Source organism: Mus caroli, chromosome 17 (assembly GCF_900094665.2).
Source record: "Mus caroli chromosome 17, CAROLI_EIJ_v1.1, whole genome shotgun sequence".
NCBI lineage: Eukaryota > Metazoa > Chordata > Mammalia > Rodentia > Muridae > Mus > Mus caroli.
This window is the reverse complement of record NC_034586.1, coordinates 39,262,789-39,282,388: the sequence shown is the minus strand read 5'-3', so window position 1 is coordinate 39,282,388 and position 19,600 is coordinate 39,262,789. Positions and strand designations below refer to the sequence as shown.

Sequence of the window (19,600 nt, the reverse complement as noted above, 5' to 3'; positions counted from 1 at the left end):
AAATATTAGAAATTATCCAAAATAAGACCTTCCTTGCCACATGGCTCGTCTTTTGAAACTGCTGTTATCAAAGACAAAGAGGCTTAGCACCAAGATCCTTTGTGTGTGTTCTAACTTTGTGATTGGTGCACTTAAATCTTGTGGATGTGGGCTAGCTATGCATTCCTCATCATACCATGGCCACATGAATGTCCAGAACCCAACAGACTTGGAAACTCAAAAGTTCAAACTCTTGACTTAGGTGTGACTGCCAACAGCCCATAGCTTCACCCAGATGTGGAGCTGAATCCTGTGAGGCACAGTGAACCTCCATTTCTAAGCCTGCATGCTGCCTTGGGACAACTCTCTTATTTATTGTTGTGTTCTCAGATGGTGAGAAAAGGGATGAATTCAAGCAGTTTTAGACTTTCTGTCGCCACAGGGATTTACTGCAATGCAATAAACTTCAGAGAGAATTAGCTCAGATAATGCACTAAATTTTGGGTAGAATTTATTTCAGCCAACTTATTTATACATTACTTCAGATTTGAAATTAGTACAACGACTGAGGCTATTTTGATAATATATTCCTAATTTACATAATGTTGAGCTATTTATGGACTTAGGGTTTCATAAAAAAATGTCTTGTAACTTGGCCAAGGCATGCTAATTTGCTTTGGATGATGAATTATCTTAACTATGTATGGGATGTATATTATAGTGTTATATTTTAATAAATAATATCCTTAAGAGATTAAACAGTAATAAAAACAAAAAACAAGATTTATGATGCATACCTGTAATCCAAGGATTTGGGAAGGAGGAACAGATGGAAGCAGGGTAATTATGAGTTACAGGCTCACAGGCTAGGATACACACTGATCATCCGGGGATACTCTAGGTCACTTGGAGACAGATAGAAACTCCCTATCTCAAATTATATAAACAAGCAATCAAAAAATAACAAACAACACAAATCTCCCATAAGGATAAAAATTCTGGCCAGGTCTACTAATCCCAGTGCTTTGTAGACAGAGACAGGAAGTCTCTGTGAGTTCAAGGCCAGTCAGGGCTACACAATGAACCCTGCATCAACAAAACAAAACAAACAAAATCACAATATTAAAGCACACACACACACACACACACACACACACACACACACACACACACACACTCGTATTTATATACATACATACATATATATATATATATATATATTTATAAATATTCATCTAAAATGCATGGGCAATGTTATATCACACTGTAAAGTCAAGAGGAATTATGTTTGGGAAATTTAACACTTGCCTATGAGAGAACCTTCCTCTAAAAGACAGGAAGTTGAACGGACTCCCTGAGGTTAGATGAGTAAGCTGAGTAAGCTGAGTATTATGTCATTTAGTATTAGCAATAAGAAGTGAAGGGCAGTGCAGTTAATCTAGAAATGAATTGACTTTTATAGCATTTGGCATGATTAAAAAATTTCAGCAAGAGCAATTAACACTAGGAATTTCATCGTGTTAGTATCTTGTATATGCTATGACTTTTAAAATATACCAACTGTTCTTGCTACATACAAGGAAAGTAGTTATTTGTTAAAGTCAAAGGTGAAAATAGTAACTCCATAAATCTTTGTTTAGTGGTCCTACAGTTAAAGTAAACTTGAAGAATTGTTACAAGTAGTGAAGACTTGGTTATTTTTTTCCTTAAGACATTTATCTTTAGGCCCCAGGCATAGGTTTCTTAAGCTATATGATCCTGAGAAATTTCACTAAAATGATTGTATAGATGTTCATGTAAAACCTGAAAATAATAATAAGATAAATATTTGACATACAATTTCTATCCACGGAGCTATTCAATTAGGAGAATCACATTCATTTATTCCTGTGATAGTTAACAAAAAAACCTCATTTTCAGATTATTTTATTTTGCTTACTGAGAATGGAAATACATATAAATGTTCCCCATGAGTCAAATTTTGGAAAATTAAAAACACTGAAATCACTTTTTAAAGCTATTTTAGTAATATCTATTAGAATATTTGATGCTCAGTGTGTATTTGGGCAGTTTGTTATTTGGGAGAAGACATTTTGACACTGAAATACAACTTAAGTCATTCTTTTTGGCACTTTTTTTTTCCTTTAAGCTTCTGTCGATAAGGTAGCTTTAGAGTTAAAGTCCTATGTGCAGAATTCTGGAACACAGGTCTTCAATCCTTTATTGGAAAATTGGATGTGAGATAAATAAGGCTATTTTTACAAAAAGAATGCAAACAACCAAAAATGTAAAAGGAATGTTATTTTAAAAAGCCATTCTTACGGCAAAGGCAACTGGCAATGGTGTTTTGCCATTGGGGTTTGTATTGTTAGGATGCCAGGACTTTATAATTTCATACATGTTATCTTTCTCTTTCAGTTTGCTAGAGAGATTAGCATCTCACTGCACCAGGATTAGGAATTTGTGGGCATTTCTTTTGGGAAAGGAAAGGAAATGGAGCACTCAGTTTCTGTGGTCATGCCCATGGTTTATTGACTTGTGAAGAGACAGCTATCCTTTCTAGCAGTCTTCTCCTCACTGATTTGAAGCAGCCGGTGGTTCAGAATCTTAGTGGAGGAGAAAGCAGTGGTTTTACACTAGGTGGGTGGGTGGGACCTAGGAAGTCATTCTAGTATCTTTATTGTTTCATAACTGCTTAACATAAGTAATTGATGCTTTTTCATCCTCTGAAAAGAAGGGCAAATGGGCTTTCATTGAAGTTAGTCCCAGATTACTTGATGACACATCTTGCTGATGAGCCACTGTCTCTAAGTTAACCCTAGGCAGTCCTGTTTCTGAACTAATACTCTTGCTGCACTAATTTTCATGCTCTGGGATTTCCATGAAGAGATAACTGAACATCTTTCCCAAGGGATGCTGCATTGGTGAATATTTATAGTAAGTGGCACACAGTAATGAAACTACACATGAGGGTGTTCATTTTACTACTATCTGGGTATGGATTTACCAGTGAAAGGAAAATACATAATAGTGTATTACCATTTAGTCAAAGGTTGTATGGCATTTCATCTTTAAATATCCCTGTGAGGTAGCTTAGCAATACCTCTGTCCTTTTCAAACAGCGACAGATTTTCTACTTAAGAACAAGGAAGTCTATTGCTGAAAGAAGATGCATAATTAATGGGAACATGTGATAAGCTTGCTGTGTAAGCTTTGCAGATACATTGGATACACTGGTGAGCAGAAGGATAAATGTTTTCAGTACCTTGGAGTTTTACGTCAGAGGAGGAGAGGCCAGGGAATATCCTGATTCCATATAGACATGACTGCTGTAGATTGTACTAAGACTTGTAAAACCACAGCAGCCTGTTCTTTTTCCTTTTCAAGGTCTCTCAGTATGGCTGCAAATAAAGACTCAGCAATCCACTAACTTTGGTGATGAAAGCGATTTCCATTTTCAGTGGGAGATTCTGCTCCCTTCTCACATTTAGATAATGGAATGTTTCTCACAGTGTGCCACGAACAATCTCTTCCAAGAATCCAAGCTAAATCTATTCCGGACTGGAAAGTGACACAATTATAATAAGCTCCACTTATCTTTTATTCATGGTGGTCACTCCTAATACTCTCCAGGAAACTCTTCAATGAAATCTTCCCAAAACATTAAAACTCTTACTTCTCCACTGGTTTGAAAGAGCCCTGGAGATAATGTAGTGACTTTTGTAACTGCAAAAACAAACGGGAAGGAAACCATATCAGGCATGCCATGAGCCAAGCAGCAAACTGGAACACAATTATGGATGACTAATGCCAACCCGGCTTGGCTGGAACAGGAGCCCAAGAAACGGAGCAAGAATCACCAAGAGGCTGTGAATTTCTCTTACTCACATGTCATCAAGGCTTTCTTTAATTTTTAGGATTTTATAATTGGTGTGACCTATGAGAGCTTTCTTTGGGAAAATTCATCTCCGTGAGAAAACAGAGACTGGAGTCCTATAGTTTATAAATGTGCAAAATTGTCAATGATCTCATTTATGAATACTTTATTGTATTAAAAATGCCTTGGTGACAGAGGTTCCCAGTGCAGCCTTAGCTCATTTTATCTCAACAACCCCTTTAAGGATGTAGAAGAGCTAAGATATGGTCTGTTCAATAGCTACAGACAGTGCAAACACTGCTTGCATATATTTCTCTCTTTGAATCATTTTCCTCTTTACAAGGAGAGTAAATGACTTCTCTATAAGCAACAGACATAGACCCACATTAGGTAAATAAGAATGTTCAAAAATATTATCTGTATTATAGCATTCTGAAAATGAATACTTTTCTGGGTGTTTATTTGGAGTCTTCTTTTCAAGAGACCTTCAGGTTATTTTTAACTCACAAAGCAGATCTGGTCCTGCTTAGAAATCCAGAAGCAGACCCGGTGTCTGAATCTTACAAACAAGAACATGATCTTCAAGTGGGATAGATATATTTACCATGTATCTAGGTTTGCAAGCAGGTAGAACCTCTAGTTTTGAGGCACCAATTGATTCTCTGTGCTATTTTCTAACCTATAAAGTCTAGTGTGTACGGACTTTATTGATGTCACTCTTCCTGACACACCCACATGCTGATATCTTGATTTCTTAGCTGGAGCCTTATCTGTCTTTTGGTATCTTCCAATCTCATCCAAATGTCATCTAACAAAACTTCAAAACATTTGGAACACAGAGCAGTACCTTCTGCCCTCCTATCTACAATACTGATGAACATTGGTCATCTGATACAGAAATTGAATTGAGGCTACATTCACATGTAGCACCCATGTGCTGAATGTCTAGTAAAGAGGCCTTGCTGCTTTTGATTTGGTCGCTACCACTGCAGTCCTATTAAAGGCAAAGCTGTAAAAATAAAGTAATTACCTTCTGTGCAGTGTATCTGCAGATCATTGTGGAAAAAGGTTGGCATAAGGGCCTGTGCCACAGAGATGATTCGGAGTTTTGTATTCAAATTTGAGACGAGGAGACTTCAAGGGCATACTAATTCAGCCATAGATGTTTTGACTTGATACTGCAGAACTTTGTTATAACTTTATTATTTTTTTTGTCACCGTAAAGGAAAGAATTTTGTTGTTTTAAAAGAGAATAAAAATTATCTTGAAATTCCTTTGAAATAAATGAAAGCTTTCGGGATCACCTTTGAAAGAATTAGCAGAGGGCTGTGCACACAGGAACAACACTGATTGAAAGTAGACTTTTCTCTGGGAAGCGTGAGTAAAGCATAGACTTCTACAGTCTCAGGAGAAATCATCACAGGTCCATTTCTTAAGGTACCGTAACTTCTGGCTTGCTTTAGCACACCCAGGGCATATTTGATTCCTGCCTAATGCAGATTCTGCTTGACCCAGCAGAGACCTGGCTTAGCCCTGGGTTTTCCTAATGGCCATCTTAGAGTAGATGGCTTTTTTGACACCATGAGAAAGCAATTTTCTGATTGCTTCCCTTAGCGTGAAGTTTTTTATGGACTTTAGGGCTTTGCAACTAAAATCCAGGAGGCATTTATGATAGAGAATATGAGAATTTTAATAAAAAAGTGTAATAACCCTGAAAATAGTGTCTTTAATCATCTACATACTAGTAATCATGCGTGCATTGTGCCATGCATTTATAAATATTTGGTCATAAAAATATTTGACTGTAATAACAATATTTACAGTCAACATATAAAAATACACACAATTCTGAATGGCAATAATTAATCCCCAGCTCGAATCGCAAGCCTAGAAGGATTAGCTTGTTATGGTAAAGTGCAATGGATAATTACAGAATGGACATAGCTCTTACACTCAAGATCAACATACAAGAATGGCTATTATAGCATCGTAGAAGCTACGGGTATCACACTTCTTTCTTTCACAATACAAGATAAAACATGTAAATTCATTTCTGTGGAAATCAATTAGAAATAAATTGGAAGAAAGACATTCATGAGATACAAACTTAGTTGAGAATAGCTCTGTCATAGAGTACTCATGCTCAGCCTTCAAAGAGGTTCATGGTCACTGCAAGAACCCACCAGAAAACATGTAGCTATATATTCTTTCAACAGACTTCCACATGATGTAGGTTAGCCCATGAAACCTTTAGACAAATCTTGGCTGGTAATTTAGGTGAGTTCCACCTTGGGGAGAGTGGGACATAAAATGATATTTTCTGTTTCACATTCTGTTGGGGGGGCACAGTCCAATTTAAACAAGAAAAAGTATGGGGTTCACAAGTTTTTAAAAATCTCTTCTTTCAAGGGGAAAACACACTACAGTATATAAAATATTCCACAGTTCTAAAAGATTCACCACTGATTTCTTCTAGGGTTTGAATGGCTCTCTGTTTGATAGAAGATAACGTCCTAACTTGAATGCCATCAGCACTTCACAATGGACAAAGCAAGCAAAAACTTGAAAAACTAGGATGGAGCACACCAATAATCAGAAAAGGTTGAGTTTGGAGGTTGACCTGTAAATCATGATCTAATATTTTAATACTTGGTACTCAGAGAAGAAAATCTTGGAAATATCTGCTTCAGTGTGAGGTTGGAAGCTTTGCGGGATGCTTTGCGAGGCTCTTCTGGGCTTACATTACTTCTTTAGACCAAGACAAGGAATTTTGGGCACCCTATTAACTCTTCCAGAACATGGAGTTTCATTTCAGTAAATTATTGCTACATATCCTTAGAGAGAATCACGTGTTCTGGAGAAGTTAACATCTCTTCTAAAATGCCACCTCTCTAGACACTTGGACAATGAGAAATTCTTGTTTGTCCTACACGTCTGATCCTTGAAGACAATACTTAATATATAAACAAGTCTTTGCCCATCCAAGTGCTTTGGGAGAGACTGAAACTGGTGCTTTGGCATAATATGCAGTGGTACTTCCATGTATTTGGCAGTTTGCAAGCTTGCCAATTAGCTTGTCAATCTTTTTGTTGTTGTTGTTTATTTATTTATTTATTTATTTTTGTATCTGAAATGGTCTATGGCAATTATAAAACTCAAGTAAGTTATCTTTAAATAAACAATTGGTGAAACAATGGAGTTTCACTGAATATGGACAGATATGAAGTGATATGGAATCCTCAGCTTCTTAGTGGCTGTCTTTACAAGCAGGTGTGAGTTATAGAAATTTTCATAAACGATGAGTAACTTTGAAAGAGGAATTCTGTTCTCCAACTGCAAAAACTGCTTAGAAAATTCGACTTCAAATATGAGATCATGGCCTGGAGGTCAACTGTCCAAATGTCTGTTCCCCCTAGCACAAAAGTTCTTGCGATGAAAGGCTGGCGTTACCTGTGACATGGCTTTACAGATACAGTGAAAACATCAAGTGCATTTATGGGAAGTTATGGTCCCTCCTTAATTCTATAGCTAGTGTATCCAAATCAGGGGAGACACTGAAACACAGCAGTCTTAAAGTAGAATAGAACAAATGTCATTCAATAAACTGAATTTCATTTAAATGATGTCCATTTAAAAATTTGCATCATTTAGAAGAGCAGTATTGTCTATCAGCATCATTTCCTAAAACTTAAACAGGAATGGAATTTTCTAAGAGTTCTAGTTGGGTTTTGTTTTTTTGAAGCCAATAGTATTGCTAATGCATTTAAATTATGCAACCCAAATTGGTAGGAAATATAAACGTTCCTCAGGAAAAAGAGCTTCTTAGCAGGATGTGTAATCATTAGGCATTTGTTTTATTCTACCCAGAAATGAATCATTCCTTAGGTTCCTTATTTGGCATGGAAAAGGAATTTTCTAGTAAGGTTCTCCAACATGAATAGCAGCCTTAGTCCTTGAAAGCACCCAGCAGACTGAGGACCTGCCTGGGGCATAGTTTTCAACACTAACTCAAACAAACAAACAAACAAACAAACAAAAACAAAAACAAAAAAATCCAAACATTTACCTCAATACTTTTTCTTTCTTTCTTTCTTTTTTTAATGTAAGGACTCCAGGTGCAATTACACACAGTTAATATGGCACCAGTAGAGAGCTGTGCTTGCCATAGGAGATTACTTTCTAGTTAATGAAGACAATGATACTCCAAGAAGCTACAAAATGATGCTGCAGGGGTTATGGTGACCACCATCATAGTGATCATGGTCTTGGTTAATGCTCCCAGACTTATTCCAAGGAACACATTAGAGTCTGTAGAGTTGGCAAGTTTTTCTTAAACAACAGGCTATTTGATGCCGAGATGGTGAATGGTAGATGGCTCATTTTACTCGCTAAGTTTTCCAGACATTTTCTTTTTCCTGTGTTAATTGCCACCTGTGCCATAACGGTGTATTTTCACCATTTAACTTAAGAGCACTTAACTACGAAATGGTATCCCATTATTTCTTTCCATCTCTCACTTGCACTGTGTACCCTTATATGCATGCAAAAACAATGTGCTTAAAGTGCTCATTTTTTCAGGTGGATGAGATATCCAAAAGTAGCCATGCTGGCCTTCCAAATACACAGAAATGTTAAAAGCTAATGACAACTATCTCAACTACTTTAGATTTTAAACGTTTGTTCACATGCTAATTAACTCAAATACCTTTTGGAGTTTTTGTGAAGTTATCCCAAAGGTAGGATCTCAGTGACCAACAACATGATATGTAGAATTTAATGGATTCAAATTTCTGTCTATCTTGTTATCATACAGTTGATAATACTCTTGCTATTTAGACGGTTGAGTTGATTTCAAGTGACCAATTATATATTTTGTATCATCCCTAATGAGGTTATACATTTGACTAATGTTGATTTGACTTTTTGAGAAAGGCCAGCCTATCTGCAAATGAACACCTTCTTTCACCCAACCACCAATTCACACTCAAGACATATTATGTATATGTATACTTATATGTATACACAAAGTGGATCGGGAGGTTCGGTCCTTTGGTTTATACAGGATTAAATGTGTACTTCCCATGTGCATAGGTTTCCTTTGATTGATCTGTTCATGAAAACATGAAGTGACATGACAAATTAGACATTTCTTTTTGTACTTTCCCCTATCTGGAGACCACCTATTCTCTCTTCTCCATTTCTTCTAAGAATCTTTAAATCTTTCAGCCTTCCATCTTACCACACCAATCCATCCATTTCTCAGAAAAGCTCTAAGATCAATGTCTGGAGAATTATCTCTCATGGAGCACAAGGTTGTAAAGAACTTCACCTCCTTTTATTATGTCTTCCATCAAAAGAAGCAGACCCTTGGATGCGTCATGAATAATGCACTCTTGATCTGACTTGCCTTTTACCCCTGGCCAGCCCAAGCAGCTGAGGTCTGAGCCTTACTAGCCCTGCATCATTGTGCAACACTGGAAAAGAAAAAATCTCCACCCTCAGACTGTGGTGACGTGATCAGGGTTCTCTTGGATTTCTATGCATTCAATTTCCTCTCTCTCCTTTCGTTTGGCCCGTTTCTTTTTCTTGTGGTGCTTTTTGGAAGGAGGAAAAAAGGTTAGGAACACAGGTAAGATAACAAAACAGTGCAGAAGCGTGCAACCCCCAGTCAGCAGCAAGCATTTGAACAGTGTGAAGGTCAGGTTTGAAGGCACAAAGAGGAGGGGGAGCAACCCAATAAGAAAAGAAGTAATGTTTTGCAAAATGGCTGTCCCGTGCTCTTGCAGGGAGCTTTTTATACATTGTGTTCTGGTGTGCTCAGTTGCTAATACAAATGTATAAAGCAGTGGTGCACAGTGGTCAATGGCAAAATTTAAAGTGTAGATAAGGCACAAGATAGAAATGCAATCCATGTCGACATTCCACAACGTCATTAAGCCCAGAACGCCCAGCTCAATTGAGGTGACGCTAAGAATTAGCCAGAAGTTTCCCAGAGGATGGATCACTAGGAAGAAAGTCAGGATTAACACCAGGAGAACCCCAAAGCCTGCGATCAGAACAGGCACGGTGACTGACAAACTGTAATGGTCTGTGAAAACAAAGGAAGGATTAAACACGATGAACCGGATACTCTTTGAGAGAGACAGGGGCCTCAACTTGTCCAGAACTTCTATGACTTCCTTCTGCTTGTCCCTGCTAGTCCTGGCCACCAGATATAAGCGAGAAGCAATGATGTTGTTTTCATCCCCAGCTCTGGAGAAAATGATATCATTCCGAAAGTGTTGGAATTCTGGCTTTTTTAAAAACGAGCTTTGCAGGACACTGATGAAGTCAGTCTTGTTATTGGCACTGATGTTGCTTGTTTTCAGAAACTGATAATACTGTTCTACCCAGGACACTGCAGTGAACCCACTACAGAGCCTCTGCAGATCCTCTTGGACACTGCTGTTCCAGTACTCCAGGGGTTCATAGACATAGAATCCTATTACAGGGCTATAGTTGCTGAAATATTTTTGCTGAACCATGGCGTAGGAAACACTTGGGGAATCACTGGCTAGTAGGTTGATGATGCTGGCTCCATCACTGATCTGCAAGCACCCCATGAAGGAGAAAGAGGCGTAAATGAGATACAGGATGACCACAAATGGCTTCACATAGATATTGGTAATCCACTCATTGTAATGTTCTCGAAGGAAGTGCTGAATGAAATGGTGCTGGTAGGGGTTTGTCTCATGATGGGATGTCTGTTGGTGCCCATCACTCATTACTGTCTGGAACCACACAGGTTTGCGGTCCAGGTATTCTGCAGAAGGGATCTTACAGCAAAAGATGCTGTGGTATCGATTTTGCTCAAGTTGTCCAGCAAAGACCAGGCAAGAGCCAAAGAAAGAGAAAATGTAGAAGTAGTTCAATAGAATAGAGACACACATATTCTGACAGAAGATCTTCACGGCCTCTATGTTTGTGAAGGGGCTGGCACCCATACCAAATGTGATGAAGTACAGGGAACTGGTCATGGTGTAGGTGACCATCACGTCAGAGTAGGCGTCTGCTACCCTGTCCTTGAAGGGTAAATTCTCTTTGGTTCTCCGCCATCCAGACAGAAGCTCAAATACTCCTTTAGTTCCATGACCTAATGTTAAGAGAAAGAAAAAGAATAGTTGCTTTTATTTCCTCCTATGGTTCAAATGGATTTCATGTAGATTATTGGTACTAAATGTACATACTCTAGTTTTCAAAGTAGTGTGTTTCTCTCATTAGCAACTCAGAGCAAATATTTTTCCCTGTTTACACTCGAGTAAAGACTGGATTTATTGATATTCTATGTGAAGTAAAATATTTATTAGCTTTTATTTTTACCTGAAAAGTTGTAAACATAGCGCAGTACCCACATGCTATTTTCTCCCTGCATGCACAGTCTTCCTAAATTAACCATTAACAGTCAAGAGTAGAAGCTGTCACCTGCATCGAAATAGCAATGCACATGTGTGGCTAACTCATCCACAGTCCTTTTAAATAAATTCATGTGTTGATTTATAGAATTACAAGATGATATTAAATAGTTGATGATTGTTAGATAGTTGTGATAGCATGGTTATCATCAATTTATATGGTTTCTTTAGGTCATTTTTCTCTTTATTGTGGGTGCATGGATGGATGCAGATATACATTCAAGCTTAAGGATGATGTCAGGGACCTTCTTTGACAGTTTTCAACCTTATTCTTTCAAGGCAGGATCTCTTAATTGAACCCAGAGCTCACCAGTAAGGCATGTCTCACTAGCCAGTCTGTCCTAGGGGTCCTATCTCTACCTTCCCATGCTAGATCATAGGTGAGCTGCTATGCCCATCTGGCATTTAAGTAGGTTCTGAGGATATTCTTGCTTGAGTATCAGGCAGTTCATCCACTGAACCATCTTCTGAGACAGCTCTTAAGAATTCAAACGTAGATGTAAATTAAAAATTATGTGTGCATGTTTGTGTTTGTGGTGAGCAGAGGCATAGTATACCCTGGAACTGGAGTTACAGGTGGTTGTGAGCCACAGCTCCTGGGTCCTGGGACTTAAACAAGTCTTCTGCAAGAGTATTATATTCTTTGAACTGCAGAGCCATCTTTCCAGCCCCAGGATTTTATTAGTAGACACTGGACACAAGTGAAAAATGCTTTCCTAGGTCACATAAAAGACCTCCAGGCCTCGAGATCACTGCAAACACTTTCTCTTGGCGCCTTAGACACTTTTGTTTCCATGGTAACCGAACAAAACCTTTGTTTCATGTATGTGGATGAAGAACTCTTTTTTTTCCCTATCAAATTTCTGTGCACCCTTTTAAATATATATGTTATCGGCCTGTATATTATATATAAGGGTAAATAGGCAGAGGGTTTAGTCAAGAAATATTACTTGAAAATATGGTATGTGCTCTCAGCTCTGTCTGGTTACTTTAAAAAAAAAACCTGACAGGTTTTAAGAAAGAATCACTTCCTTACTGGCAAGAGAAGAAAGCAAAGGTATTAGACTATATTTGTAACTTTCCCCCTTTCCTCCACTTCCTTGACTTTGATCTGCCAATCATCACTGAGAATAAATGAACTGTTCACTTTATGAGTGGGTGGAAGTATTCATAGATAATTTTTTCTTGTATGCATAGCAATTCCAAACATGAACCATTTATATAGGTAGATACCAGCTGTGCTTGGATTGTTCTCTAAGAGAAAATTAGGCAACAGTAACAATTAAGGACACAGAATAGCCTAGTTCACAAAAATATGGACTAGGGATCTTGTATGCTACCTAGATACTGGAGTTAATTAAGAGCTCCATACACAATTCAGTTCATAGAGCTTTAAGAAAGGCATTGCAATTGCTATCATCTTTTCTAAGGGCTCTGGGTTTGTATTGGTGGTAGACTTTGTGACTTAATCGCAAGCATTCCTTTCTTTTCTTCCTTTTATTTGAGACTTATTTTCCAACCAGGGTGCTTGTTTGTTTGTTTGTTTACTTGTTTGTTTGTTTGTTTATCTTTATGGCTCATTACCAGAAACTTGAGTGTAACTGGAAATCATCCAAGGAGCCAATTGGAAACCCAAAAGTTGTTTTATTCTAAACAGCATCATGGGTTTCCTTACAAGAGCCATAGGTTACAAGAGTCATGTGTGAGTTTGTTAGATGTGACTTGACTCACTTTCCCAAACAGTGGTGCTCTGTGACAGACTGAGCACATATACCCTTTAAAATGTCTAGCTAATGAGTCACATTTCATGAATTTATTTAATGGTTAACATGTATAAATTTAAGTAGATATGATGTTAATCTTTGATTTTCAAAGTATATTGGCTCTCTTTGGGGAACTGTTATTAATTATTGGTTACTACTAAAGGAAATTAAGCAACAGCGTTCTTACCTCGAACATAAAGCCTTTGGTGTCTTTTTTGAGTTTCCTGTCAGGAAAGATGTTACCCTAACAAGTAGAAAGGGTTATGAAAACTGCAGATGCACTAGAAGCAGACTTTATATTTTTGGAGGCAATTATCTATTACTTCACACATATAAGCTGCATATTGGTGTTACTAAAAAAACTTAATGAAACAAACAATGGTTGTTCATTCATATCTTCTGTAACACTCATTGACCAAGAGGAAGTTTTTCTTACTCTCTTGACAACATAATCTATTATGATAGTGGTTAGGGTCACTGAAATAAGACTTTAATTAGAGCACCTCTCTTTGGAAATGAGGACATTAGTTTTCTTTGTAGTCACTAGGGAGGGAAAAGTCAGAGTGCTGAGGCTAAATTTGGCTTGCCTTTGCTAATGGTCATTTTAATGGAGCATTATGTAGCCTATGTAGGACAGGGTTTTGCTTTATGTAGTACAAAAGTCTCTTATGTGTGGCATGGTGCTGATGGTTCTGTTAAGTTTATGTACTCATTTTAAATGTATTAGAGAATGAAAATGTAATCTCTGGGCAAGGAATGCTTTATCTTATTCATAGGTACTGTATAGGTATTTTACAGCGTATTTATATGAAACTCACTCTTCTGATTCCCACACAATTTGGTCACTTCTTAGCAGCTCAAATTTATTGGCTGACCCAGCAACAGCTGCTTGTTCATGGCTTCACAAATATGGCCATAACCAATCTCTTCTCAGTTTCGTTCATCCCATTTTCTGCATCTCTCATTGCTTCCTGTGTTCATTAGTCTGTTCAAGGTCAGCTCAGCCCTCTTTGTCTCAGAGCCATATCCGAAGGTCCCAGTTATATTGACCCTTTTCTGTTTCCCGAAATCGTATCTGACTAATTATTCTCTTATTTAAGTCCTCAGCCAATTTGCCATGGAAAAAACATTTCTCATGGCAAGTTCTATCCTGGTTAGGGTGCATTTTCTTTAAAGTTAGGAAATGAATTGCATGTTACTTTCATTCTGAGAAAACATTATTTTTATACAGAATATATTAGATCATTAAAGAACAAACCCATTAACATCTCTCTCTCTCTCTCTCTCTTTTTTTTTTTGTCTTATATAGTAAATGCTGGCCACAACTCTCTATATGGCCAAGGATGACCTTGAACTCTATGTTTCCTATTACCACATCTACAGTGCTGTAATTTGCCACATGAACCACTATTTAGAGCTGAGAATCAAACCTAGTGCCTCATTAATGTTAGACAGGAACTCTACCCACTGAGTTAAAACTACAGCCCACTTAGTTCTTACCAAATGATAGCAACTGAATTCTTGACTATAGATAAGCCTTCAAACATATTTTTATCATAAATTCTAAAAAGTAATGTATATTATTATACAGGTATAAATTTTATCCAGAAGAAATACAAGCTGTTTAATGCTATACAATCCAATATACATCTACCCAGGGCTTCTAAATAAGCCAACACATGATGTAAAGGCAAGCAATAAGCAGTCTTTCTGAAAATGTAAGTTGGCTCAAGCCACTTTGCTCTACATGATCCTCAGAGGGACATCACAGTTTCTAAATACCTGTTTTATAACTAGGAAACTATAAAACTATACATGCAAATAAATAGTGTCACTATGATGAAACCATCAATATTTCTGTACAAAACAAAATTGCAGGAACATAAACTAGAAGAGAATAATTTAAAGGAATATGGGGTTAGATACTACTCCCAGTGTAAATCCTTGGAAAAATATAATATGTGGAAACAGCCTGAATGCATTGGGCCCTTGGAGAAANACACACACACACACACACACACACACACACACACACACACACACATGTATGTATGTATGTATGTATGTATGTATGTATGTATGTATGTGTATATTTATTATGTAGAATGTGTTATCATAAAGGTATGTATGTGCATGTTGTATTACCTTTATGACAATTCAAGAACCCATTCAGTTTTTGATGTTTAAAAACAAATGGTTTAAATCATCAGGCAGCTGCACATATGAACTCACAGCAGATGTGATAGCATGCACCAGACCTGTGTAAGCCCAAGCTGGACCAAATCCCAGAATGTAGCGGGGAGCTGGACATGCATATCTGCCCCTAGCTGAGGAGCTATTGGCAACTGTTTGCTTCTAAGAGAGGATCAGTTTCCTTAAGAATATGGTCCTTGGTGAGATCACTGTGTCCAAAGGAAGACCACACACTCAACAATAATTGGGTAGCATACATTGTCCTTGATGGGGGAAAAGGAACACACAGTTGGGTGGGAAGAGAAAGGGATGTGAATCTGGGAAGAAGTGGGGGGCTGAGAGGTAATATGACCAAAACACATTGTATTCCAGTTTCAAGGAAGTATTAAATAAGTAGAACTCATTACACGGAGAACTTTGTAAAGCTGTTGTTTGTTTCATGTCAGGATTTGTCAATCCTGAAACTATTAGCACTTCTGTCTGTGTAATACTTTATTTTAGGGGCTGTCATAAGCACTGTAGGAAGTCTAGTCTCATTACTTTACCCATCCATTCTCAACAATATACCCAGGTCATGGTAATAATTTCTCCAGAAATTGGTAAATACTCTCTAAGAACAAAACTGCCCTTGATTGAGAATTACTGATTTAGACTGAGAATTACTGAAAGAAAAGTATGCTCACATATATCTGCTTGTTAATCACCCTTTGCAGATCATAACATAGGACACATTTCCAGTGAAAATTCTAAAGACACAATAATGGTTTATAATATATTTTATACCTTACAACACAGAAAACTCCTATTAATAATTCAGAATATTTTTTGCCTCATAACACTTTGTTTTATCTATTTTTACATCTTTATCTCTGTGACCTATTCATCTACATAGGACTGGGTTCTTACAAAAGTTAAATTAGGATTTGAGATTATTTATTCTTGTTGACCTGTTGACCTGTCTAGCAGGTCTGTTAACCATGGCCATTCACCCCCTCCCTTGTTTTAACCCTAGTGTGTTTTGTTTCATGCTCTCCATTAATCCCTACTTTGGTGCTACAACATTTCTTTAAAATCTTTCAACTTCTTCTGCTGCTTATGCAATCACTTCTCACTCTATCATTCTACCTTTACTTTAAAAGTCTTCACATTTCAAATGTCACCCCAAAGACCAAGGCATTATAATCTCAGATGAATATCTATGGATAAAATATAAGTGTGACTTGCCTCATTACATGATGGCCTGTACTTTGAATAATAATAATTATTATTAATATTTTTTGCTACTACAGTCCTGAGTAGAAGTAGGTCTGTCTTACTTTCCCAGTAAAATCATCATCTTTACCTAAGGCCTTAGTTAATTTTAGGAACAACTTCAGTGAAGGTCCTGACTAATTAGAAAACACACATTATACAGTCTGTGTGTGTGTGTAAGAGAGGGGGGAGGGGCAGAGATAGAGATGGAGAATGAGAGAGACACAGAAAGACAGGAGACAGATAGACACATACATGCATACACACACACACACAAACACACACACACAGACAGAGAGAGAGAGAGAGAGAGAGAGAGAGAGAGAGAGAGAGAGAGAGAGAATCTTTAACTTGATATGATCTTCACCTGGTAATAAAGTCTCAAGGAGGGATTGTCTATGTCAAGTTGGCCTGTGAGGGATTATTCTCATATTATTCTCATTATGTCAATTGATGTAGAAGAACCTTCCAACTATGGGTGGTAACATTCCTTGGGCTTGGGGACCTGTGCTGTGTGAGTAGAAGAAGTGAGGAAAGCACAAGCAAACATACATTATTCTCTCTCCACTCCTGACTGTGGTTATAATCTGACTAAGACCTTCAAGTTCCTGCCTTGACTTTTACACAATGATGCACTGACAGTTACTTGAAATAACCCTTTTTGCTCTTAAAATTGCTTTTGCCTGAGTGATTATCACAACAACAGGAAAAAAAAAACCTAAGAAAATACATGTGCATAAAATTGTGATTATCCTTCTTTCATCAGAGATCAGTTTGTCTGCAAATTATTAATAATGTCAAAATAAATTTTAGCTAATATTGGCAGATGTTGATCATAATTATTTTGAGTTCTGTTAGTACCCATTTGCAGTGCACATTGGGATAATAAGTGACCCACTTGGGTCAACAATGAATGACTGACTTTTCCTTTGACAACATTCCATGGAAGACTCTTAGAAACAGAGGGCTCTTAGAGTTGAGTGGAGGAGGAGCAGGGAGAATAATTTGAGGAGACAGAAGAATGGAAACAGCTGATTTGCATTTACATATGTATTGAATGTATTGACTGTCTTAAAGGATATTGTTGTGAATACTTTGTTCTAAGAGGAAACAAATAGAAGCAGTTTATAATAATAAAAACTCCCCTGGCTGCTAGCATAGATTACTGACAAAAAGTAAGTTCTGAGAAAACTGAGTTGGCCAGAACCAGGCTGACTCCATTACAGGCTGCAAATGTGGCAGTTTGGGAAACTAAGCCTAAGTTTCTCTTTCCCAGAGCTAGAAAAGTCCAAAACAAGTCAATTACAGGAAAAAAAAAATCCCTCACACACAGCCAATCAAGAGCTGCCAGGAGCCGTCCCACCACCTGGCCTGAACCAAGCCTGAGCTAAGAATAATTAGTTAATGAGCCACAGTTCTGGAAAGCCCGCCCAGTTCTCCAGAGCCTCAGCCAATCACAAAGGAAAATAGATAGAGCCAACCAATCAAGGGAAAGAAAGGTAAAAGTCATCCAATTCTACCCCAATCCTATTCTCTACATTTACCCTGCTTTAAATTGACCCTACAAAGCTTATGCCTCTGTCTTGTCTTCCATCCTGATGTATGGTAGACCCCTGTATGCTGGATCTCTGCTGAATAAAGACTCTTTGCTATTTGGGTTTGGGGTATCATTCTTTGGTAAATCACAGATCTTTATAGTTCTTCTATTTTCATTGAAGCATATGTAAATTTGACCATTTGGGCCATATTTTTGGTCATATTAGTGAAAGAGTGCGAAAGCAAATATTTCAATATTTAAAAAAAATAACTATTGCTGTGGTGTGAATGTGAAATCTCCTCCCTATGTTTACTTGTTTGAATACTCACCCCTAGCTGCTGGTGGTACTTTGGAAGGGTCTAGAACTTTTGGGAGATACAGCCTTGCTGGATGATGTGAGTAGCAAGATGGGTCTTTATGGTTGGTAGCCTGGTCCTACTTCCTGTCTGGTCTCTACTTCCTGAGTGCCAATGTGATGTGATTGGATGCCTCTCACACCTGCAGCCATAACTTCTCTTCCATAATGAACTGTATCCCATCTTCAACTATAAGTCTAGATGAATCTTTCTTTTGTTAAATTGCTTCTTGCTAGGTATTTAGTGACAGCAACGAGATAAACAAGGAAGACAGTCACCAAACAAAGCTGATCTCAATCTTTAATGAGATGGGAATGGGAACTATCCAACCTCACCTGAACTTCAAGTAACACTCTCCAAGAAACTGTGATCGCATATCATATTGATGGGCTAAAACATAAAATGGCTTTTCTCCAAAACAATATTATTCTCTTATAAATATAAGATACCTTTCACAGATGCTATTTTTGAAAAGATTATTTTTATTTTATGGGTATGAGTATTTTCCATTCCTGGGCAACATATGTGTGCTTATTGTCCAACTAGGCAAAAAGAAGTTGTTAAAGCCCCTGGAACTGGCTCTCCAGATTGTGAGCTGTCATGGGAATGGGTCCTCTTTGAGAGTATTCTATGAGTGATAGTGAGCAATATCTCTAGCTGTTTTATATATATATTAATTCCAAGACAATCTCTTCAGACCCAACCAATTAAATGAAAATAATTTGAATAGAAGTTCACTTTGATATGTTACAGAAAGCACCTTCTGTATGTTTCTAGTTGTTTTAATCATTGGTGGAGTTAGAATTCTCTACATTTGCCTTGGAAAGATTGGTATGTTGATCTCCCTTCTTTCTTGAATATGTTTAACTCTCATCAGGGCATGAGAATATCACACCTATATCAGAGACATGAAACTAGAGGTTGAAAACAATACAACTTACTATAATATGCTTTAAACAAATCTTTTCCCTCTTCCTTGGCAGTTATTTCTGCATTGGTTAGCTTCTGACTGTTTTTGTCAACTTGATACAAACCTAGATCTAACTGGGAAGAGGGGAGAAAAGTTTTCCATAGATTGACTGTGATGACCCAGATATATCTGTCTCTTGTGAGACTATGCCAGGGCCTAGCAAACACAGAAGTGGATGCTCACAGTCAGCTATTGGATGGATCACAGGGCCCCCAATGGAGGA

The 19,600-nt window shown here is 37.6% G+C and overlaps 1 protein-coding gene across 3 annotated transcripts in view; it reads right to left on the bottom strand.

The window, feature by feature from the left end:
- Nucleotides 1-4,817: 4,817 nt before the first annotated feature.
- Nucleotides 4,818-19,600, bottom strand: part of Ptchd4 (patched domain containing 4) — a 190,080-nt gene continuing 175,297 nt past the window's right edge. For all 3 annotated transcript variants that reach the window (XM_021149709.2, XM_029470843.1, XM_021149711.2), the window contains one exon: nucleotides 4,818-10,988. In XM_021149709.2, the coding sequence (XP_021005368.1) occupies nucleotides 9,355-10,988 (1,634 nt within the window). In that variant the 3' untranslated portion in view covers nucleotides 4,818-9,354. The remainder of the gene's footprint in view (nucleotides 10,989-19,600) is intronic.